Genomic DNA, 26,173 nt, shown 5'->3' on the forward strand with positions numbered 1-26,173 from the left:
CCAATTGAGATATGGCGCTCCAACCCCACACAGACATCAAAGAGGTTGAACTTTCTTGCAGATATCATATTTAGAAAAAAATGAGTGGAAAATATTTTTGAAATCATTACCCTTTGTCTGAAATTCACAAAAAAATGACAATTTTATAATATAATAATATATACAGAAGAAGACAAAGTTGAAAATATTGTGGACATATAAGTGCAGAAATATGAAGGAAAGTCTGTCATAAACGAAGTTTTACTTTTTGATAATATATTGCCTGAAAAATCCGTTATGGAGTAAAGTTAGGATTCAATATCATAGATACTAACTTATAAAGTTAAATTTATTAAAATGGGGTTGTAATATATAAAATAATAGTAAAAGAGTAAATATATTACCAAATTACCAAAATTTCAAAATTTTCAATGAAGTTTAGTTGCAAAAATATGTTTTAGTTAATTATCGAAACTTTTTCATCAAATGTGGTAGATATAAGCATCGTGTTGGTGAATTTTGTTGCTGTATTTACTTACTTTTGATTGTGGACGGTTTAGATACAAAGAAGAAAATATTGCGTTAATAGTGACATCGTCATCATAGACATAACTTTATGAGGAGTTTTGAGAATAATCAAGTTAATTAGTAGCAGTGTGTTTCCGGAATTGATTGATAACAAAAATATCGGAAATCTATTCAAAAGTAAACACAAAGTGAACTTATTTTCAAGAAATGCAATTCTACGTATACAATATAAGATAATATGTCAATATATGTTAATACTTAAACTATTTAAATTTTTCGACACGAGTAATTGAATTGGCATATGATCGAAATAGAAGAGGAAAATAAATTTGTTTACTCTCTTATTCAAGATATTTTCGTGGCACATAGTGACTAATAACTAGTAAAAATTTCCATTCAATAAGGTAATTAAAGACGAAATAACAATTTTATGTGACTACCTATTAATTAAAAAAAAATATTTGACAAATTAAGAATTATATAATTATTTTTGCGTCTAATTGAATTAAAAAAAAATTATAATGGTTGAAAATAAATATTGATTTTTAATTTAGAAGCTACTCACTTAATCGTGTTATTGAATTTCAATGATGTATATTTTATGAATGCATCTATTGAATTCCGGGTTCATGAAAATGACGCGTTTCATGAAACAAAGAGAAATCTTAGAGTAGAATTACACACGCAGTTAAGTCTACTTTGGAACAATTGACAAAGAAAATAGCGTCGAGAAAGAATACATAGACGTAAGGTTAACTCGAGGAAACAAACAGATAGGAAAAATAAACAAAATACTAATCTCTAGGAACTTGTTTCAAAAAACTAAGCTACATTTATATCAGACAATCATCGTCAGTAAGCCGACAATACTTTATGCAAACAAGCATGTTTTCTTCCCCACATTCTTCATCGCAACTTTTGCTGTTTTTATGTTTTGCAGTCCTTGGTATTATTTTAGCAGCCTCTTCTTTCATTTTTTATTTTGGATCACACTAGCAACAAGTCCCATATCTGCTACAAAGTTAATTAATCTTTTCCCACTCTCAGTCGTTTCATTACGTTCACTCTGTTTTGCAATTACTGGGGTGTACATGTCCCCATTGCCAATTTCCGCGTTAGCGTCTGCTATAACTATTTTTATGTCCTTAATTTCCTCATCCTCACTTGCAGCTTGTATCTTCAAAATTGTTGAGGTCTCCTTTTTTACATTGATTCGGAGGTAGCACTTCCTTTTTGATATTGCCTTAAAAACTATTGCTAGATCCTCTTTGGGGAATATGAGTCCTGTTCTTACGCTACTAAAAAATATATGGTTGTCGATTTTAGTTGTGAATTCATCAGTTTGTTTCGTTTTTTGCAATGTTGTTTCAATGCTCCCTTCACATATGTATTTTTCCCTTATTTGTAGTTTGTTATCTTCTTTAAAATGTTTATGCCAATTTCCTTCGTATCCTGCTACATTGCCTGATCTAATTTACATCTATTAACGTATCCATTCATACTTGCTGCTGTCAATTTTGAATTTATGTCTTTATTTCGTTTCTCAACTTCTCTTTTCCATCTCTTCTATTCTTTATTAATAAATAACTTCTGATACCTGATCTGCACATTATTTCTTTAATTCCTATTGGTTTTTATACCTTTCTGTCCTTTTGAGATAGATCGTATTGGACGTAAAGTCTTTTATAGGTTAATAGTCTTAACTTTTCTCTTCCCTTCTCTCCTTTTGCTAATTTCACTAAGATAACTTTGTTTCCCAACTTTATTGCACTTTCTCCTACTATTTTAACTTGTAATTCTTTTTTCATGGCGTTTTTTTTTCAAGGGGATATCCTGTGCGTATTTGTGTCCCTCGTAAACACGGCTTTTTTTCCATTTTCTAGAAGCTTCATTCTAATCATTAACTTTCATTAATTGGCGCACACTAAATTCGTTTATAAATCAAAAGAAATTTGCACAGATAAGCTATATTTTTTTGTGAAAACAAACTGAAAAATCTGGGAAAAAGTAGCTGAAAATATAGACGTGACGTAACCAGGTTAATAGAAAAAGAGGCCACGAACAGCAATCTAGACTTAAAGTAAAATAAACAGGAAGGCAGCTAAACATTTTTTCTTGTCAGTTTTCTATTTAAAATTACACAACTTTCACTTTATAAATCATTTTCAAATAAAGGTATTATAAAAAGAAATTTTTAAGTTTAGTCTTCATAGACAATTTATACGGTGCTACTATCGGTAATATCATTAGATAAGGCTACGGTAAAACTAATATAAAATAGCTATAGTCGCTTTCAAGGTTGTATAATAAAAACTTGAGTGCACTTGTACCGAAGTAGATATTATTTTAATGTATATGCTGGCAGTAGAGATAAAAATAAAATCGTTAGTCTGTGGGCTATACTCTCAAACCATGACCACCAGCCGGATAATGTTAATTTTAGAACATTTATTTTAAAGTCCCGTCTACAATAAAATGATAAATATAATGCCACAACCAAAGAATATATCAAAGCTTGATAGAAAACAAGTCCAATGCCATTATAACAGATTTATAATGTACACAATACACAATCGGCTCTTTAACTGCCACTGAAGCCACTGATTATTCCCTCTGAAAAGGCGACAGAGAAACTAAAAACAATTTTACCCTCTAGTACGAGATAGCAACAGAAAATGGTCAAGGAATGACATAGAAAAGGCAACAGCTTTTGCTAATTACCTGGTGAAAGTATTTGAACCAAAGGAAGCAGACCCCACTATGGATTATAAAGAGATTAATGATTTTTTGGGCAATCCTCTGCAAATGGTCTCACGAAAATAAAACATATAATGAGGAACAACTTAAATCTAAGGAAGGTATGATGTTGTGACTGGTAAAATATTACAAGAACTTTCAAGTAAAGGTCTCAAAATGCTACAGCAGATCTGCAATACACTCTTTAGTACTGGTCACTATCCCGCTCAATGGAAAGTCTCGCAGATCATTATGATACCAGAAGTGGAAAAAAACCATAAGAATTAACATCATATAAGCTTACCACCTATAATTTCGAAGGTATCAAAAAGCTCCTTTTAACTCGACTAACACCAGTTCTAGAGAACAAAAAACTTCATCGTCATTTACAGTATACTCTTCAAGCTTTGATAGCTCTTCAAACCTCAAAAAATATTGATAACAAGATTAAGACTAAGCCTAGAACAGTCGCGGATCTAGGGATTATTGTCGATGGACACACCTCCTAAGTTTGAGGTCAAAAATGTGCTTTCTCCTGTGCATCAACGATCTACAAATCTCTAGAAGCAGCGTAGCTCCGCAGAGATGTAGGCGCTCGAGAACTGCTTGTCTAGCTGTCCCGAGACCGAATAAGTTTCTAGTCGTTTCAAAAAATCTCGCCTGGGTTAGTGTAAGTGTGTTGGTTTTTCCTAAAACGTGTACCAGATATATCGGATAGGATGCTATAAGGAAATTTACAACGTTATAAAAGAGAAGAGACTTTGAATTTCCAAAAGAAGGTAAGTTGAACTTGGAATTCGTTGGGTCAGGTATATCAGTAAGATAGGGGTGGAAGAATTATTTTTTTATTGAGGAAGTTATTCGGGGACGTGTGTACTTCCATAATTATGGTGATTTAATGATAATCAAATTATCCTAATTTGATTAATTCTAGCTGTAATATCAAAATGATTACATGAATTATAGTAGTAATCGTCCAGTCATGAAAATAATATGTGCGATAATGTTAAGTTTACGTTATTCTATATTACCACAAATGAATTAATCTTAATTGGATATTCAAAGACTAATATTTATGTATTGGACTCATAAACAAGAGTTAGTTGTTGCTTAATAACGATTAGTTTCCTTGTTTTTAACAAATTACACAAAACAACATTACTGCGAAGTATGAGGTTTACAAAATGAAAATAAAAGTATCCAATAAACACTATCAATTTTTCATCGTCGACATTTTAAGCATCTCATTAAACAGCCGTATAATTTATAAACAAAATTATAGAACTGTTTAAATTATGTGATACCATTAAAAATTATAAGAAAAAAACAACAAAATATAAGTAAACATATATGCAACTAAAGAATTTTCTTGCATCAACCGCGCAGGATTATTAGCGATGTAATTGAGGCTGAAACGTTGTAATAAGTTCGCATATACTCGCCGTTGATAGTTTTTTGTTTTTCAAGATAATCTATGGAAATTATCCCTCGCGCATCCCATAAAACCGACGACATGACCTTGCCTGTAGATAGAACGGTCTTTGACTCTTTTGGATGTCCATTTTCAGTCCATTGTTTTGATTGTTCTTTTGTTTCGAGTGTGAAATGATACCCATGCTTCATCCTTGGTTATGTCTGTTAACTCGCGCACTTTCAGTCGTCCAGTACCGCTTTGTAGATTTTCTTCAACATTTTTGGAGTCGTTACCTCATTTGGTCGACCACAGCGAGGCTGGTCTTCGCAGGTCGAACGACCTAGTTTAAACTCTGCTGCCCAATATTTTACTGTTGATGACGAAGTAGTAGACTCACTCATCATATAACGATGACCAATTTTTATTATTAGACGGAAGAAGAACTTCTACTTACATTGTTAAAGTTATAGTCGTAATAATTTTTAACGGTTTCGTAAGGATGATAATCCTAGAATTTGGACTAGTAGAAAAACCGAATGATTTGTTGATTATTGTATGTGTATTTTAGTGTTAATGTGTTAGTGAGTGTAGAAGCTGATTAAAGTGTGTTGAGAAGAAAATATATCAATTATTGATTCTTATTAAGCCGGTACCACTTTGGACGCTAGTATGATTGGACGCATCGTATGGTCGTAGTGCTCATGTCATTCGACGAATGTTTTGCTTTCAACGTTGGCATTGTAATGTTGGCCTTGGAAAATCGGTTATTTTGACCCGCGTCAAAGGGGTACCTAATAGTGGAAGGAAGCTGAAACCAACAGTTCTTTTCGTGCTACGTGCTTTGTATAAAAAAACCATCCATGTTATACGCTGTTTATCACTTTTGCCACGGTTTCAATTCTTTAGGTGCGTTTAGGTCAGCCTTCATCTTCCAACCAACATTGTGTAATTACAGCACTGAATACAGACTTCCTTCCAATGTTCAGCCGGACGTTGGACGCATCGTGTATTACCGGTTTTACCAGTACTATTTGTATCAAATCCTTCGACTAATTTCAATCAACTAACCCATTAATCAATCTACTACCACGTCTAGTAGGTAAGCTTAATCTGCATATTTATCATAAGCAATAAAAAAGGTTGTTTACAAGGTATTTGAATATATGACTCATTTGTTCCAATAATTTTAAAAAGGAATGGTTGTTTTATCTCAGCAGAATGAAAACACGATTATATAGCTATTTTTATTGATAAAATTCGATTTAACTTGTTTTTACTTCATAAATACATGGTTTTTTAAATATACTCAGTGACATTAAAAGTGTTGGATCCAGAAGTGATAACTTTTGACTACATAATCAGCGTTTAACATTTTTTAGACGACGCCATCTGAAAGTTGTTCGTTCTGTATTCATTTACTTACCCAAAGTTGCGTTTTGAGTGTTCCATGTAGTGGACAGTGACAAATCCGTACTGCAAAACACTTTCGGAACGCTCTGAAGTAGACAACTCTAACATCCTTAAATGTGACTCTAGCCACTTCAATCAACATTACTTTTTGCAAATAATTTATAAATTAATATTGACAAGTATCATTAAGTACATTATATTGTTCAATAAATAAAATGTTTATAATTCTCTATTATTTATTTTCTTTCCTCAGTGTAATTGAAACAGTTTTGGATCTTATGCATCGTCTAAAAAATGTTGTGTACGCCACGGCTGAAATACTACTTTGTTGAATTCGTCCAACAAAGTGGCACTTTCAGTCTTTGGCATACAAATAACTATTATTGCCCTATATAAACGAGAGTTAAAAAGTTTTGTTGTTTCGGCGAGACCATATACGTCAAATTTCATTTAAGAAGTTAGCGTTGTGCCTTGGATTTCCTAATCACTAGATTTAAATGCCAGTTAAAATTAGTTGGTACAAGTAGACAGCTTCAGGGTTGCCAACTCCTGTCGAAAGAAATCCGGGGCACTAAATCAATAAATAATATTTGAGAAATAAAAAAAATTTACAAATTAACTAAAAAAACTGGATGTCGTGAAGCATATTCTTCATTAGTTACTTCTTTTTCTACTAATATTTTTTTTGCTACTTGCAGCTCAACCCATCTTTGAAATTATGAGAAGTTTCTCTTTTATTATCAAATTACCACTGCAGTGGTTTCTAGACTTCTTCCATTTGAACAGAAAACATCCTCTCGACTTAGGCATACTCATGGATATGCAGGATACAAAGGTTTTTATCGCATCCAAATTACCTTCTTTGGCACTAGCGAAAATCTAATCCCTTTCTATCGAGCTGAACGCTTGCTAATTTCATAAAAAAGCCAGTTTTACAATAGAAATATTGCACTATAGATGATTTATAGAGATTTTTTCGATGCCCAGCGCAGTGGCAGCTTCTTCAAAACAGATATCCTCTGTCATGGATACACGAATATTGGGCTGTTCTAAATATTTGCTTTTGAAAGACAATACACCAACGTGAATTAAAGAGGAGTTCAGTTCTGCATAATCGTTTTTGACTGTGAAATTTGAGGCAAATGAAATCAAATGTATCCGTATCAGCTTGACTAACGACTAGGGGACGGCAAAAACTGCAATAACCTGCAATATACTGCTAAAGAATCGAACATGAGTAAGCTATATGCGGGTTGGGTGTTGCATTTGACTTTGAACCAAACCGCAATCAAATGAACATTTCCCGGGCATAACTGACGAGGCTTAAGCAAAATAGGTCGACTTTTTTGCGTTAAATCATAACTATAGATGAAACCTGGATCCACCTTTAAAGAGCTGAAACGACAACATAGTCATGACAGTGGATTTCAAAGGGGAACCTGCTGACGCCGGAAAAGTGGTGGCGACTGTTTGGGTAGTCATAGGATTGTGTATCACGCATCATTTTTTGATAAGGTAGAGGGAGAAATTGCAAAAAGCGACCGTATCCGAAGAAAAAAAGTACTTTTAATCATAATAACGCAACTTCTCACTCTTCTGTAATCGCCATGGCTAAAACTCACGAATTGCACCTCCTGTATTTACCAGATTTGGCCTAAGAAACTTTCTTTTTTCTAACCTCAAAGTTTTCCTTTCAAGAGAGATATTTTCATCAGAAGAGTACGTTACCTCATACGTAAACGCTTATTTTAATTTCAAAGAGGCAACTATTATTTGGAATGATTAAAAAATTTAGATCATCGTTGGAAAAATTGTATGGACTTAAAAGGATACTATGCTTTTTTGTTATATTGTAAACTTTGCAGACATTCGTCATATATACACACATCTTTCAATTCGATATTCAAATCGTGCAGAAAATAGCAAGTAATAACTTAATACCAAGTCATTGCGTATAGGAAAAGAGATGGAGAACGAACCAACTGTTTCTAAAAGATTCACTTTTCTAAAGATAATGCTAATTCTCAGTCAAAGGTTTACTATACATTATTTATCAAGTTGACGCTTATATCTCTGCTCTAATTGTTTGCCTTAATGAGTTCTGTGTTTGTTGTAGTTTTTATTAATTACCATGAATTCAGTTTGTGTTAGATTAGTTAGTAACAGTACATTATTAGTTTAATTTTGTTAAAATTCTTATCAAAATGATATGATATGGAACAGATTATATCTAGCACCTTGATCTATTCGAACTTGATTCACTTAAGATTGTTACTAAGCATATAGACTTGAATATGATAGTTAACGTAGTGGGATTGTGGAAATTAAATTAAATACAAAGTATATTTCGGTGGATTCTAATACTTTTATATTGATCGTCTGAGAATTAATTAGTTAAAAATTGCGGCGTTTCAATTTATGAATTTAATGTTTTTTTTTTTTTTTTAGGAAACAACGAAATTTAATAGAGTTTTGCCACAAACACATTACGACAACTATAATCTAGCTGACTAACTCGAATATATACAAATGTTCTAAAAACATGCATCTTTTACAAATAATGTGGAAATACAGTATTTCTTTATGTTCTCAACATTCTTGACGTGTGCGTGATTTTTTGAAATTCTCAGGTTTCCAAAGTCAACTGTCAAACATGAATCAGTGCTACCAACCGACTACCTACATTACGATGTACGATTTCTCTAATGTATATTTTTAACAATTTTTCTATAAATAAATAATGTGAATGCAAGCCGAAATAGAGAAAATATCATGAAAAAGTCTTAACAGACGGATTTTCATTTCAGTATCCGTTCCTACGGCCCCTGGCCCTACGCGCTCGTTTATTGACTTCATAATAGCTTTTAGCTGTGTCGCTTCCAATGTTCTCCAATATTTATTAAAACATTTTCTTATTTATCTTGCTATTCATTTCCATCCATTTCTTGTTTCTTTACGCAAAATTCTAGTCGAAGTCTGTGAAATTAATTATATTTTCAAAATTCTAATTCAAATCTACAAGCTCAAGACCAATATCCAAAGGCATCTCCACACCACACGAACTACTTATTTTGTAAAAAGATTCAACCTCTTCAGTTTGCACCGGTGAATTAATGAAACAAAATATTGAGGAACCGAATTCAACTAAAATATTGCACTGAAAAGAACAGAGAAGATTCATAATTTCATCAAAAGATTTCTCTACTCTCCAATTGGACCACGGAGTAGATATCGACCACGAGAGTTGGAGTGACCATCTAGATCCAGAATGAGAAACTATACCAAAGAAGAAATAGGCGTTAGACCTATTATGGAAGAAGGTGAAGGTTTCTTCACTAAAAGTAAATTAATTAAGAAAATGAAAATAATGGAATGACTGTGACAGCCCCGCGTTCTTTTATCGCCAAGTTCTTCCGTGTATACCGCTGAATTTTTTGCTTTTTTTCCTCGTTTTGCATTGTCTAATCTTTTTTGATATATTTTTTTCAATCTAGTCATTTTCATATTTACCTAGCCATTCATTTCCATTGGATTCTTTGTGATATGATATATTCGTTGCTTTTATCATTGTATTTATTTCCAAGATATTGTTTGCGCAAAATTCTAGTCGAAATCTGTTTCTACTTTATTATACGTATTCTGTAACTTATAATTTAAATGTTGATTGAAAGATAAGATCTGAAATCAGCATTGTTATATCACTATAGTCACAGCATACTCTCTTGTGATCAGTATCTTCACAAAGTGACTTTCAATATTTCAATATTTATCCGCGATATCCGTCGCGAGAACTAATCTAATAAACTAGATTGATACTAAAAAAATCCTAGAGAATCATGGAAAAATTTACGTTTAATTGGCTATTGTGAACTATGTAATGTTATCTTACGGTTTTATGTTAGGTTAAAGATTAATTCACTGAATTTAGGAAGAGAATTGATTTAGTAAAAGTAGCAAATCAAATGTTCAACTATCTAGTTTAACTATTAGAGTTAAATTGTATGGAAAAATGTTCGTGAACCAGTTTTATATGAAAGATACAAAACAAAGATACAAAGATTATTATGAAAAAAACTTTATTCAAAACAGCGAAGGATCTAATTGGTATTGGAATTATTTTATTATTTAATTTTAATAGCCGTAGTTAAAAAGAACTTCGGAATGGAAAACATCGCAATTTCTAATTTGAAATTTTCAATAAGAATATTTAATTATTATTAACATTTTAATTATCATGAATACGTAACCAGTATTGGCTTAGGAATAAGCGAATGGAATAGATCGCTTAACTTTGCATCAGGAGACACGGATTCTATTCCGCCCACGGAAATATTTTTGAATTATTATTGAATTATAAAGTATATTCAAAAACAAGTATGAATCACCATTGCACTGAGTTGAGTTATAATTAACAGTGCAGCAAAGATTAAAGAGAAATTTCACAACAATTTAGATCCATTCACATGATTTGAAATATTGTATTTCACCAAGAAACTACTGATTATATCGAGAAGTTTACATAAAAGTTCATATTCTTCAAATGTTACATTAGATTGTTTTATATTCATTTTTTGATGCAGCTTGGTGCCTCAATAATTTCATTCAACAAAACATTATTTGTTCTAAAGTTGCTCCATTAGATGCATCAAATTTGTTACCTCCATAGTTTATTTTCATCTACGGGTCTGGCATGCAACCTTCTAAATAAATTAAGATCATATGGTTTGTAATCTTCGCTTAGTACTCTCCCAAAAATGTATCTTATCATTTACATTTTTTCTCTTGCATATCATTGATCCAATCTACAAAACTGACAACCTGATCTTTAACCTCGCCGTCGATAACATATTGAACTAATTCTAGGATGAGGTAGAACCGATTTGATTGAGTTTAAGGCTACTGTTTTTACAAGCAAGGCTGGTGCTGCGGTTCTGAATTTGGTCCTGTCTAGACATAAAATATTACGTTCAACGCAAATTCGCTTGTTGGAGGATTTAAGAGTAATAAGTCCTGGCATATTGATGTGGCCGAAATAATTAAGGCATCTTCATAAATATTTGTAGTGCTCATTAAGACCTACAGATCATACAAGAACCATTCGACTTATAGACGATCCAGAGTGAACCCGAAACTTGGACAGTTTAAAGCATAGAAGAAAAGTCGTCGATACTATCACATTCCTGTTCAACATAATCTCGATTATAGCGTTGACATGGTAGACGTGGAGCGCACATGAACATCAAGTTTACCTGCAGACGCCTGGAACGTCAATTCACCAGGAATCTTTCTTATGAAGGAGTACAAGTAAAATCAATAATCAAGGCACTCTTTTTTGAATACTAGAACCTCAATATCCACACCAGTCGAACTACTCATTTCGTCACAGGATTCACCGTCTTTTGATTGCTTTTTACAAAGCAAAAGTCGCGTGAATTGATTAACGTTAATTTTTATTTGAAACAGAATATTAAGGAATCGAATTTCACTAAAATATTGCACTGAAAGGAACAGAGAAGATTCAGTAGATGTCGACTACGAAAGAGGTGGAGTGAACATCTAGATCCAGGATGAGAAAAGATATCAAAGAAGAAACAGGCGTTAGACCTATTATTGAAGAAAGAGGAAGAAGGAGAAGATTTCAAAAGTAAATTAATCAAGAAAATGGAAACAATGAAAATAATTAATTATATCAATAAAATTGTTATTATTATATAAATTGAATACTATTTCATGTATGATTTTTATTTAAAAAATACTTTGATGGTTGCATGGTTGGGATGTTACCTTATAATCAAATAGTCGTGAACTCAAGTTTGACAGATATGTCATTCTATAACAGTATTTTCAGTGGAATTAAATTTGTTATTTGATTAAAAAGAATGATTTCTATGACTATTTTCCGAGTGATAACTTCCCATTCAAATATTCTCTAGAACGCTAGTGGTTGTTATTGACCGTTTATTTCAACCATATTTTCCACTAATAGAAGTTTATCAGATTTAATTTCTATCCTATTACCCCTATTAACTCCAGTGTAGACACAGTTTATGTGTACTTGCTCTCAGCCCACGTACTAAAACTTGTTTGCGTGGAATGGTGTTAGCAACACAATCAGATATGTACTAAAACCACAATCTGCGCTTGTTAGTCCGATTTAAATAATCATCGTTGGTGCTGTCAAACTCATTCTTACCTTAGATCGCGAACGAAACACAAACATTGATAAACTGTCAATATTTTTGTCGTTTTTTTTCTAAATTTCTGCACTGGAGCCTCCGAAAAAATTTCTTATTGTGTCAAATTGGTTAGATGTAAATCGAAATGAATTTTTTAGTGAAAGTGATGGACGGCATAATCTTGCAAATTTTGTGGATTGGTTATGTCATTTACAAGAGTTTGTGCCCAGAGAAAAAGATGTGAGTAGTTTTTTTTTTCAAATTTTACGAATCAATCATTAATAACGGACACCTGTCCGTCTAACCGAAATAGTTTAAAATTAGTTTGAATAAAGTTGGAAACAAGAATAGTTTGATTGTGGGAGAGAAAATTCAACAAACACAACTGATTTTAACAGGTTTTTTTTTCTAAATTAAATTTAATGCTCTACCTACCGATCTAATAAATATTTTTCTTGGAAATAAGTTTTCAGGTGGGTTTTATGATTTTACTATCGACCAAAGAATTTTTTTATCAAATTTCTTAATTTAGTTTATTAATTTTTGGAATGATCTATAATTAATTAATTTTGTAATTCTCATTGTCCTGTCTACTTCTCAAGTTATTTAGTTATCTATTTTAAACAATACTAAATAACCAAAAATACTATTTTTGAAAAGATTATGATAGAGCGACGCATCGTTTTAAAATATATGAAAAAGTCCACCTCAGAAGACCTGTTCAGGATCTTAGAGAGATGTTATTTTCAATTTCATGTACCTTTCCAAAAAAACGGAATGGAGATGCTGAATATTGGAAACTTTGTAAAATTCCAAAGTCTGTATTTGTTTGAACTTGAAACAGAAAAAGAGGGAAATCAAAACAACAAAAAAAATCCTAAAAGCAAAAAATATTTGCTACAATAAAAGAGGTTGTTAGGAATAATTGTGATTTATTGAGGAAATGACGTATCGGTTGGAGGAAAAAGGTAAAGAACAGCATTGGTTGAAGCCTAAATCTTCAAAAAAGACGAAATTGAAAGATTGAAGATACATTTTTGGTATTTCTTTTGAAAATTTCTACAGGTATTTCATAGCTGGATAATAATTACATCAATTGCCAATATTCCTGATAGTGTTCTGTATCTAAAACATAGTTATTTCACCAAAATTTTTGTTTTTTTGTTATGCCGTAACTACGCAGGTACTTTGCCTTTATGTTGTCTTTCAATTGAATACAATGGACACTACACCGACATATCGAGCTTCTCATCATAAACAAAACACTTTTTAATAACTTTGTGTATATCCTCTAAGCTTCTGTGAAATATATTCTCAAGAACTACAGAACTTTTCACCACTTCTAATGTGAAGAAATGTTTTCTAAATATTTTACAAATCCGTGACAGCTTCTTTAGCTAGTCCGTCTTAAATTTCGTTGTCCTATTGAAACTATACTAATTATCTTACTGATCAGAAGCTAATGGCGCCTCAGAAAGCTTTTTTAAAACGGTAAAAAGACTGTCCTGACTGCTGTTGTGAAAAAGAGAAACTAGTCAGTAAAGTTGGATGCGTATTTTATGAACTACAGCACAACTCCTTAAGCAACCACCGACGACACCTCTGCAAGTCTGATTTTCAAGGATCATTTACCAATTAGCTACCTGCCAACTATTGAGCCAGCAGTCTGTAACTTGGAAGTAGAATTTCAAGACGCGGTTAATAGATACAAATTGGACGAATATGCGCCTTGTTCTCCATAGTTCTTGTAAAGCAGCCAACAAGTTCTTATCCTCTTCTGAACCAAACCTTTATGAGCTCGTTTTTCAAATGTATAGACATTATGAAGATATTTGAGGAGCTGGAAGTGGTTTCAGATACTGAGAAAAGCGTATCCTCAGCCGAATCAACTGAAACCAATGAAGGAAATCGACCCTGTAGTCGTTTCAAGACCTTTAAAGTCTGTAAAGCTTCCAGGTCGATTGTTTACTTTAAGAAAAAATATAATAATAATAAGAATACTACAGAAATGTTTTATTTTAGTATGAATGTTCTTCGCAATACATGCTCCCTCAACAATAGGTACCTACCAATATGCGCTGAGAAAAAAGGAAAAGAAAAAAAAAATAAGTCTGGAACTCATTTAATGTAATAAAAATATCTTGGGAACGTAATGCGTAATAAGAGCCATTACATACTGTTACATAGGATCCCTAAAGGCCAATATGAACACACTGTTTACACTACTAGTAGTGTGTTCAGTATGAATATCCTAACCAACGGTTCCAGAAATTCCAACTTAAGGTGTGCTAGCAGGAAAAGAATATTGGGATTAGAAAATTTAAGAACGTAGCTCAACCAATCTGCAACTCTGCTATTCCACATTGATGTCATACACCAAGCAGGCAAACATGTTTATACCTATATACGTAATTTCCAAAATTACTGATAAATAAGATTTATCTGGAAATCATCTCGTTTCTTGTTTGCTTGTATGTCAAAATAAATATTAGGTTTTCCAATAGGGGCAATTTTGAATTCAGTTTGTGAACGCACCTTTTCACTTAATATCGAACTGTCACTGTCAGTTTATTAAGTAAACATAACGGAGTCGGTGGCTGCTACGTTAAGAGCGTTAACTCCGATTTTCGGTCGTAATTCTCGACCTAGTACACAGGCAGTAACAAGTTTAGTGAAAACATTTGAGTCTACATATTCGTTGTGTGATGTTGCCGGGCCAGTGAGACTACGGGTTGGTCAAAGTGTCGAAAATATGGCTGCCATTGAAACGTCCGTAGCAAATGATCTAAATCAGTCAATTCCATGGCGTTCTCAAGAGTTGGTCATCGCCAAGACCACTTTATGGCGAATTTTGCGTAAGGATCTTACTTTACACCCATACAAGATCAGGTTCACTCAAGAATTGAAGCCGATGGACCATTTAAAGCGACGTACGTTCTCCGATTGGGCTCTGGAAAAGCAAAATCATCTTCAGTGACGAAGCTCATTTCTGGCTCAGTGGGTTTGTCAATAAACAAAATATGCGGTATCTTTTTTGATTGGAAACTTGAGTAATTATTTTATTTCATGGAATTTGTAGATGCCAAGGCTATAGTTGTTCAACCTTCTGTATCTTCTTCTAAAACAGTTAATTTTAGTAGGTCTACACAAATAATATTGACAGAAACAGCGTTTTTTAAGTTTGTGTATTTTGAATTATGACCATTTTTATCGCGAATTACTATCCGATTTGACAATCCTATGTGAATATTTTGCTTAGTATAAATTTTGTCTCAAAAATTCAATTTTATCATCAAAAATTCTATTCCTTATACTTTGTTATGATTTAATTTGCATGAGTTGCCAAAATACTGGCTTGTGACCACACAAAATATGTAACATTTTTGAATTTATGATACTTGCGATGTCTTCGCCAGAAAAAAATTCCGGAATTAAATTCTGAGTTTAATTGAATGGTTATATTAGGTGACCACTTACTAAAAGTATTTTCCAAAATCGAAATATCTACAAAAATGTTTTTTTATTCCTTTATTTGTTATTGAAAGAAGTATATGTCGTTATATAGGACGATGTTTTACTAAATGATCTTCATTCGACCTTTAAACAGCTGAAGTTATAAATAAATAAAGTCAAAAATTCGACTTGTTTCAATATTTTAAAAAATTATAGATTACAGAAAACCTCTGATAATAACGTTTTGATTAAGATGATAATTCTAAACAGTATATATGGAATAATTATGAGAACTTTGGCCTACCGATTATATATAACTCGTTCAAGAAAGTGTTGGTCAATGTCATAAGGTCGAAAGAACCAGCAAGGAAGTATTTCTACAAAAAAAGGATAAAAGTAAAATAACAGATTAATAAGTCGACATAGAAGGTTTTTGCACATATCTAGATACCATAATATCATACAAGGATGAATCTAGTGAAGAAAAAGAAGATAAATCGAATTAAATACTATATGGAGAAGTCAGTGCTGGACTCGAGTGAATTCTTATGCTGCCGTCGGGTTATAACGAGAATTTATGTATAAAATCGATCAAACAACCAAGGAGTAATAAGCTAGAACGAAACTTCATTTAAGAAATATCAACTTCAATACAACACACTTCATTCAAAATGCACTAGTAAACTAGATTATGAAGGAAGAGATGCTGATGATGACAATGTTGGAAAAGTATATTGTGAAGATAGAGGTGCAGAAATGTAAAGGAAAATTGCTTATGTAGTAACTAGCTTATCGGATTATGAACGAGATCTTATCTTATAGATCTATTAGCCTGCTACCTACAGTAAGCAAATTATTGAGCAAATTCTGCTAAAAAGAATATACACGGAACAAACATCCCAAACTTTGCGCAGGAGCGCCACGTCGGATTCCGAGAATATCCCCCCCCCCCCAAAGCACCAATAAATGATATATTTCTCAAGCCTTCCACAAGGTATATCTTCTTCTCAAATCTTATAAAACAGACAATTTTGAGTTCTATTTTCATACTAGCAATTTAATTTCTATCCAGAGTCAAGTATTAAGTGGCGAACACAGATCAACAACAAAAAATCAGTGTTTGTCCACCATATAAACCACCCACGAATTCCAATCGCTCCAGAAACTCACATGAAGAAAACATATAGAAAATTAAAGAAGACAATTAGACACTAAGTTTCAAATGTATTAGATCATTGGACAAAAATATAAACCAACAAATTGTTTATCTATAAAGCTACCCTAAATGCTCATAGGGAATCCAACTTAGGGGATGTGTTAAACCAACATTGGTTAACATTCTTCAAATATTTCAATCTAAGGTACTGAAGATTTAGCAAATTCCTCCTGGTTCTTCATCAATCTTATCAACACTCCCGAACAAACGAACGAACAAATAGAAAACCAAGACAACGTACTAATAGCAAAAGTAGTCACCAAAGTTCCAGATATAAGATGATTATATACAAGAATGCAAAACCAGTCAATAAGAAGTAATATCAATGGAAGCTTCCTTTCGAAGCCTATGTGCAAATATTTGATTTGATAGTATTTAGTAACTATTACTTCCTAATAATTAATCGAATGGAGAAGAGCAACTACTTTGTGATATTTTGCAAACGAATAATAAAATAATCCAAAAAAAAATTGTCAAAAATATCAAGACCTTCCATAAAATGAAGTTGTGGCATCCTATGCAAACTTACTTAAGACATAAAGACACACATTTAGGATTATGAGTGACACCTGAAGAAAGGCTCGTGATCACTATAAGTATAAGTATAAATTTTTTACATTAAATAAGTACACAATACAAAATGGCGTCCACACTTCTATTCGCTGCGCCCGCTCCGCTTTGAAGATCCTCGCTAGTATGATAAGGCTCAAAGCAACAAAGATTCCAAGCATATGAATGTATTTCATGCGGTAAAGGATTACGAGTGAGTGGAACGGGAAAGACCGTGGTCATGAACATAATTGTCGTGAGTGCTTAATAGAATGCACCAAGAGTGAGTTGAATAAATAGTGCGGTAATTTCTGTAGCAGTCATTTACCACAAACATCTTATACTAGTCTTGGTTAGACGTTAGTTAGAAGTACGGATTTCAAAAAAGAAATTAATCGATGCTAGATGGAATTTACTATTTTTAAATTACTATACATATATATAACCATTATTTTTAGTTCATAAATTCAGATTGAACTAATATCGAATGATGACGTCGCAAATACAGACGGAAATAGATATGAGGAAATTGAAATAAAAATTAATGAGACAGTTTCTTCAAGTACAAGGATCATTCCGCTACATTAAAATAACCAGGATGATATTTATAGATATTGAATATCTCAATTTTACAAATCAATAGCAAATTATGATTAGGTTTAGATACATTTTTTGTTTATATATTTATTACATAAAAATTAGTATGTTCTCATATTGTTTCTTTTTAAAGTAACGCTTTTTTGACGTCAGACTTGATCAAATAATAGATTACATATATCTGATACAATTAGAATGTAATTGCTACAAAAAACGTCTGGTAAACAACGACATATTCATAATTTATCACATGTTTCTCAATTTCTAGTTTCTTTAAAAAATAAACAAGTTGCTTAATGAAGCGATTATGATTCGTATTTTGTGAAAGTTGTCTCATTTCTTTCTCTGGTTGTTCATATCTATAATTAATTCAATTACACTTATAAAAAAATGAACGAGCAATATTTTAAGTAACAGGTGGACTAAAAAGTTCTTAGGCCCACATAGAAAAACCCCTTTTTTGGCAGATTTTATTTTTCAATAAAAACTATTAGAGAAGTCATCTCCATAGCGAACATCCTCTCGATGCCTGAAAACGGTAAAAAATCGCTGGGAGCCGGATCTGGAGAATAGTGTAGATGAGGAAGTCATTTGAAGCCCAAGCCATGCAATCTTGCCATCGTTTTCATAGATTTGTAATAAGGTGGTTTTAGTTTCCCTGAAGAGTCTTTGCCTGTCTCATCAATAATTGGGAGAACCTACAAAGGCAAAAACTCTGAGAAACTATAACCAGAGTTGATCTGTTGAATGTATGAACCCAACTAAGAACAGTCTACGAATACTAATAGAAGTTCTATCGGGGCACTGTCACAGACAATGCGGCAATTATCTGGCAATTAAAGCTATCCCACATTCTAGATCTTTTAAAAGGATTGGGATTGATGCATCCGCTGTAAAAACAGGGCTCTGCAGTATCGCAGCAAAAAAGGAGGGAACTACAAAAATTCTGCCAGGTCAGTCAAGCGATGAACCGGATGAACATGACTATATCCACCGAAAAAATGAAAAGCTAAAGAGCCCGTACGAAGTAAGCTACTAGTTCAGGACAAAATCATCGAACAACTCTCATAATTTAAATACCTGGGTATGGACCTGTTGAGTTATCACGACCCAGTGAAGGTCCTAAGAAGTCAGATCAACAAAATGACTGCCATATCGGACTGCTTAAGACATACAATATGGGCGAATGAATACATGCGAAAGGATAGCAACAAAACGAAAAGCATGCTTCGGGTAGTCGAAATGAAGACGCTCAGGACTATTGCGAGTAAAACAAGAGACAAAGAAAAAGATACTGGTTCGCCCACGTGAGAAGAACGGAGGAGGAAGAAAAAAGAGAACCCGGACGATAACCTAAGAGGTGGATAGACAGCTGGTAGTCCACCTCCCAGGAACTGATACAGAGGAACCTAAGAAACTAACAGATCGTGAGATCTTAAAAATGAATAAGAAGAAGAAGAACAATTTCCTTTTTCCCACCGACAATTATCCTGATTTTCTCAATATTCAAACATATAAAACATTAATAAATATCAATGAGTCATAGACAAAGCTTATAGTTGTGTTCCTAACGCAGCGCCGCTTAAATTCGATTTTATGTATCTATGATGTAACTGAGTTTGTTTACATTAACGTAGATATATCATAGTTTGTGAATTTGTGTTTTTCTTCCTTCTTAACATCCTTATTTTGCTCTATTACGATAATTATATTTTTTCCATTATTACATTGCTCATATCTTGATTGTTTTGGTTCTTCACTTGGAGCCCAGGTACAAATCTCGAGGATTCGATACATCTAATTACAAATTCATTGGTTTCATAAATAATTAAAGCTGTTATGAAATGTGTGAATCAATAGGTGATGTCACGAAATGTATACACATAATAGGTGAACAATTTGCAAACAATGCCACCAATTGAGAATATAATTTTTATTACTTTACAAAAATTCCAATAACTAATTGTACTAATTTTGTTGTCCTTGACAACAAAAGGTCACAAAAACTAAGTGGTAATTAATAATAAACTAGCTTTTACCCGCGGCTTCGCTCGCATCGAATCCATTTAATAAGTATCAGAAATCATTTTTAATAGAAAAGAACGAACTCTGTAGCTATATTAGAACCTGAGATATAGATCTTTGAATGTGGGAAAATTGCCAAAAACCTACAAAAATCCGTAACTCCACATTGAATGTCCGCGCCTAGCTCCTTTCCAACTCAACCGATTTAAGTGTTCAAAAACTCAAAAGAAAGAGGATGTTTCAGCGAGTGTTTTTAAATCAAAACGAACTCTGTAGCTATATTAGAACCTGAGATATAGATCTTTGAATGTAGAAAAATTGCCAAAAACCTACAAAAATCCGTAACTCCACATTGAATGTCCGCGCCTAGCTCCTTTCCAACTCAACCGATTTAAGTGTTCAAAAACTCAAAAGAAAGAGGATGTTTCAGCGAGTGTTCTTAAACCAAAACGAACTCTGTAGCTATATTAATACCTGAGATATAGATCTTTGATTGTAGAAAAATTGCCAAACACCTAAAAAAAACCATAACTCCACATTGAATGTCCGCGCCTAGCTACTCTCCAACTCAACCGATTTAAGTGTTCAAAAACTCAAAAGAAAGAGGATGTTTCAGCGAGTGTTCTTAAACCAAAACGAACTCTGTAGCTATATTAATACCTGAGATATAGATCTTTGATTGTAGAAAAATTGCCAAACACCTAAAAAAAACCATAACTCCACATTGAATGTCTGCGCCTAGCTACTCTCCAACTCAACCGATTCAAGTGTTCAAAAACTCAAAAGAAAGAAGGTGTTCCAGCGAGTATTCTTAAACTAAAACGAAGTCTCTATCTTGAATAGAACCTGAGATATTGAGGATAGAACGTGTGTATGTGAAAAATTCCCATAAGTAATGTACAGGGGGAAATCGCATTTGAGTATAACTTGAGAATGGTGAAAATTAGATGAAATCCGATGGTTGATGGCTGATCTGTGCATCAATACCTTTCATTAAAAAAAATTAAGCAAATCGGTTGGGTAGAACGCCTGAACGGACTCGGAATGGAAATCATCAATTTTTTTAATATATAAGATCTAATTATTTCGACTATTTCCTTCGAAAAATTTAAGCCAACCAAAAAGCTGTAATATTTTATGTTTACCTAGCAACGATCAAATTTCAGCGATAATACTGCACTAGTGCAAATTATCGATAATTTGCACTAGTGCCAAATTTTCGTCTAGGATTAATAAACATCATTTGGTTTTAATTTTATATTTTAAGAAAAGGAACAATTATTGTTTATTTTAAATTAAATTTTTCTCAGGAAATAGTCTGCCAAAATGCCCTCTCGTGCATGTCAAATTGTCTCATAATTTCCTCTTGTGCGCATTCGCGCACTCGAGAAAATTAAATTATCGACAATTTGACATGCACTCGGGACATTAATATTGATAATCATCATGCGAACTTATTGCAACATTGGACCTAAGAAATCAAGTAAAAACGACCGCATTTGGCTCCTGAAGAAAAAGTTGTTTCATCAAGACAATACCCCAGCTCACACATTCCGTATTTGGTGAATTTGGTATGAATTGCTACCTTATGCACTCGATTCGACAGATTTAGCCCCCTCAGATTATTTTCTGTCCTCAGACTTAAAAAAATGTCTCGATGGTCAAATATTTTCGAACAATGTAGAGTTGATGTCGGCATCTAATGACTATTTTGAGGAGCTTGCCGATTCTTATTAAAAAAGTGTCTAGGAAACGTGTAAAGGTAAAAGGACAAGGTTTTCTTTGTTGTGCAAGGAACTTCTGTGACCATCCTCGTAACTTTGTATGTTACGTGTATTCAAGATAACTTTTTTTTATACGTATTTATTTACTTTTTATATATTTTTAGTAGTATTTATTTTTAATTATACGTAATTTATTGAAAACAAAGAAATTGTGATGAAATTATTGCTTTCTAGTCGATTAACAATCTCATATAAAATGTTAAAATAAAAAACAAAAGTGATCAATTTAAATTTATTCCCCACAGATCCCATAAGTCTGAATGTGTCACGGTCGTCTACCCGTGGATGGACGACCGAAAGTAAATACATAATTAATTTTAGATTTAAAATACACCGGAAGTGTCAGATAAGATTATTGGAGAATAGGTTTCAAAACAAATTTTGGTAAACTACGTACTCCGAGGAAATTTAACAGATTTTACAATGTACTTTTCTACTCATGATATGATTAGTTGATTCACTGGAAATGTATTTCAATTTATTATAACCAGAGAAGGTTGACTTACGTCATACGGTAATTATTCGAAATAATATAGATTTTTTCAAATTAAAGCAAGCAGAGAATATCTATGTCAATCTAGAGTATCGGTTTGATGTATAACATACATATTATCACATCAGAAAAAAGCGAAGGAAACTTTAGGTACGTTATCAAATTTTCTAATAAAGGAAAACATTTAGCGCAAACTAGGTTTGAAAATGATGTAAGGAGATTGATTCTGTAAAAATTATTCGAAAGAAAAATTTTCAGAAGAATTAGAATAAACGAGGCAGATTGGTGACACCGAAATAATAGAGAAATATGTGAAATACAAGGTAATAAAAACATGGTTCGATTCATTAAAGCCGATAAGTTGAGATGGTTTGGACACACATGTAAAAAATGGAGTAATCATTAATGCCACAATATACAGCAGTAGAAAAAGAAACAGACCCCGTATCAAATAGATCAAGTTCACGAAAACTTACAAACAATGAATGTGAAAGGATGGGTAACGTTGGTGACGAGAATATCAGTTTGTAGGCGATTTGTCGAGGAAGCCAAAACTGTAGTGCCAATTGGTAAGGTATGAAATTATTCGGAGACAACATTGATTCCCTTCGAACTCCTGCCAGTTTTTCAAGTATTGTAACAATACTGGAAGTCTTTGAATGTAATCCCCGACAGCATCTTCGTCAGAATTGATTGTATTTAAAACTTCTTCTAAACAGAAATACGAATAAACTAACAGAGCCAATTGTATTGTATTGTAGAAATCAGAACATTTTGTCGTAACTGAAATATTTTTCTTTATATTTCCAAACCAAATTGTTTTATTAACACTCTAACCGTATCACCGGGTCTCTGAGACCAGATGGGAAATTGGGCTCTTCGAAATTGGCATCTGTTTTCTCCCGTTCAGTAGCTGTAGTTTCCCGTCAATTGTTATTTGTAACCTTCAGTTGGCTGTGAACTGTCGCATAACGTATTTTATTGTTTATGGTATTGATAAAAAAAAAGGGAAATACCTTCTGAATTCTTACCATCTACAAACCGAAAAGTGGGATCAACCTTATATGAATTTGCTTTCTGTTGTGCCTAAAAAGATGCACCACAGGGGTCAGAATAAACAAAACTGATTTGGTTTGTTACTACAATAAAACGAAAGCAGGAGGGACTTGCTAGATATGAAATATGCGATATATTCGTCCAGTCGAAGAACCAGCCTCAGTTTTTACCCCCGAATGCATTAAAATAGAAAAAACCGGGTAGTTCTACTTAAAAAAATAAAGAAATTTGATATTTATGAAGTTAAACTTTGAACACTTTTTATACACACCCTGTATAAAATGAAAAAATTTTCAACATAGATTCAAATATGTCTCACTTTGCTTAGAGCAGCCGAACAGAAAACCATTTTCATATCTTTAAGGGTATAGTCGTAAAAAAAAGGGTCTGCGACGGTCAGCAATAAAATTAAAAACTCAAAAAGTATGTATTTTTCGAAAAAAGTATACTAAAAATTTACGTAGATTTCAAAAATTTATTAATAGACATAGTTACAGTCGACTATTTTAGTTAAACGATCGTATCCGAAAACCAAACGTAGAAATTTTCCATATTTTGCCATATACAAATAGTTTTAATTCCTCGGGTGACACCCTTTATATAAAGTAAGTTGTACTTCGACAATTCCATTTAGAAGTAAAAACACATTCAAACATTCAAAAGTAATATGTTTGAGATGCGGCACCTATGTGAATGTGGCATTGTAGCAAAATTGAACACCAAAGTGTACTACTTATAATATATTGTCCAGCTTTCGTTCATCCTCAGGGAATTAATTAGTTCAGAATTGCGACATTTCAAACTTCATTTGTTTTATCATCGAATTCGAAAATAATAACCTCCTTAGAACTATAGAATCGATTTTCCAAACTTATATCTATGATAGTTGGCTACAGCCACCCCCTTGGAACTGTTATCAGGGCTAATCTATGTCATGAATGGTACTACTTAGTTTACTTAACTTAACTTGACTATTATTCAAAAAAGTCACTTCCTCTTAAACTACACCTGATATATCTATGGTGCTGTAAAATTAGTTGTTTTCGGCATTAGAAGTTTATAATGATTTTCTTTTTGGTTACAGTGAACGGTCTACGTGTCTACCGCAAGGTGATGGCAAAGACAAACGACATTTTATCCATCTTTATACTACCACATCCACGAATGGAAAACCTGTGTGTTACATGGATGTCTATAAGATTTATTCCGCATCCGAAGAGGAACACCTGAGAAGCGTTTGTTCCAAAGGCGTCCCCAATAAAACCTATTTCAAGCACAAACAAAGACTGTTAGCTAACGATAAATCATGTATACCCGAAGAATGGAAAGATTATTCCATTATGGCTATTTGAACAAAACAATATGACACGGAACTTGTATCTCTTCTTGAATGAGTAGGTTGCAATAATATGAATACTGTAATCGCATAAGTTTATGTACGGAATGTTTATCGTACAAAAAATTGTATTTTTGCGAAGTATGCAAGCGTTAAATAACGCCACATTAAAAAATAAATAACAAAGTCAATTGAAAATGAAAGTAGATATTAAATTGAAGTTGAAACTAACAATTTGCTTGTAAACTTCTCAAAAATTGTGCTAAGTAACCTCGATTACACCATTTTGACAATGCTTATCAATCACGAGGAAACGGCGAATATGTAAATAGTTTATTATTAAAACGTGACTGATTAGTGATAACCATGACTCTGTTTTTATATAAAATATATTTATAAAAAAGACCATCTGCTTTTCATTTAATAATTACCCGCATTATTAATTTTATCTTGAAAAGCACGCACGTGTGAAGTACTGAATAAGAATGAACGTCGACCATTTTTCAACAGGCAACAGGACCTATAACTATATATAAGTTGAATATTGGATGGTTATAAATGAATATCAGGGAACTTACACTTATAAATGATATCAGTAATCTGTCTAATAAAGAACGGCTCTAAAATTTGCGCACTCGTGACAACCAGTTACGGAGATGTCAGAATAAGGATGCCTCAACAGCACTATTTGGATTAATAAACATCTTACAAAAGAAACAGAAAGCAAAATATATAAAACAACAATTAGACCTACAATGACATACACAGCAGAGACAAGACCTGATACAACTACGACAAAAAACTACTAGAGACTGAAAGTACTTAGGAAAATAGCAGGGAAACACTTTTAGACAGAGAAAGAAGTGAAAACATAAGAAACACGTGCAAAGTAGAAAATGTAATTGACTGGTTACTTGCGTATCGCAAGGGATAAATCGCCAACAGGCAGAAGAAGCATTGGTCGAGAAAGAGATGGTGTAACAATCCGGAACCAGGAGGCTAAAACTGAAGAAGAAACAGGTTTTAAACCTACCATACAAGAAGGAAGAAAAAGAAGAAGTGAGAACCAGTCCTGATAGCGCATGTGCACGCAATGTTTGCGCTGCAATCCCCCAAAACAGCAACGTCCCATATTAAGTTCATTTGTGATGATCAGTTTGAAGACACCGGCTGCCTCTGTAAAGGGAAGAGCACGGGACGAACAAGAGTTAATGAAGAGGCTGTTGAACGAAATTCGTTTAATTGCAGTCCAAAGAAACTATTTACGTAGGCTAGTCGTGAATCAGTGATTTCAGTGACGATAGTTTTAAGACTACAGATTACATACCAACTTCGCTATTGAAATTTTACATGACGATGAAGATTTTATCGGTCTTGTTTAATATGGAGATGAATCAATTTTTCACATGAGTGAATATATT

At 33.0% G+C, this 26,173-nt stretch overlaps 1 protein-coding gene across 1 annotated transcript; it reads left to right on the top strand.

Moving 5' to 3' along the window:
• Window positions 1-12,197: 12,197 nt before the first annotated feature.
• On the top strand, window positions 12,198-25,158 carry LOC130901818 (uncharacterized). Its single transcript, XM_057813429.1, has 2 exons — window positions 12,198-12,483; window positions 24,501-25,158. Exons 1-2 carry the CDS (start codon window positions 12,389-12,391, stop codon window positions 24,766-24,768), a joined length of 363 nt encoding a protein of 120 aa, XP_057669412.1. The 5' UTR covers window positions 12,198-12,388; the 3' UTR covers window positions 24,769-25,158.
• Window positions 25,159-26,173: the final 1,015 nt, after the last annotated feature.

Source organism: Diorhabda carinulata, chromosome X (genome assembly GCF_026250575.1).
Source record: "Diorhabda carinulata isolate Delta chromosome X, icDioCari1.1, whole genome shotgun sequence".
Lineage (NCBI taxonomy): Eukaryota > Metazoa > Arthropoda > Insecta > Coleoptera > Chrysomelidae > Diorhabda > Diorhabda carinulata.

Bases quoted from the DNA above. Each gene is read 5' to 3' on its own strand.
- LOC130901818 (XM_057813429.1), top strand. From the start codon at position 12,389: ATGAATTTTTTAGTGAAAGTGATGGACGGCATAATCTTGCAAATTTTG. The intron at 12,484-24,500 runs GTGAGTAGTTTT...TTTTGGTTACAG, and splicing joins TTGTGCCCAGAGAAAAAGAT to TGAACGGTCTACGTGTCTAC.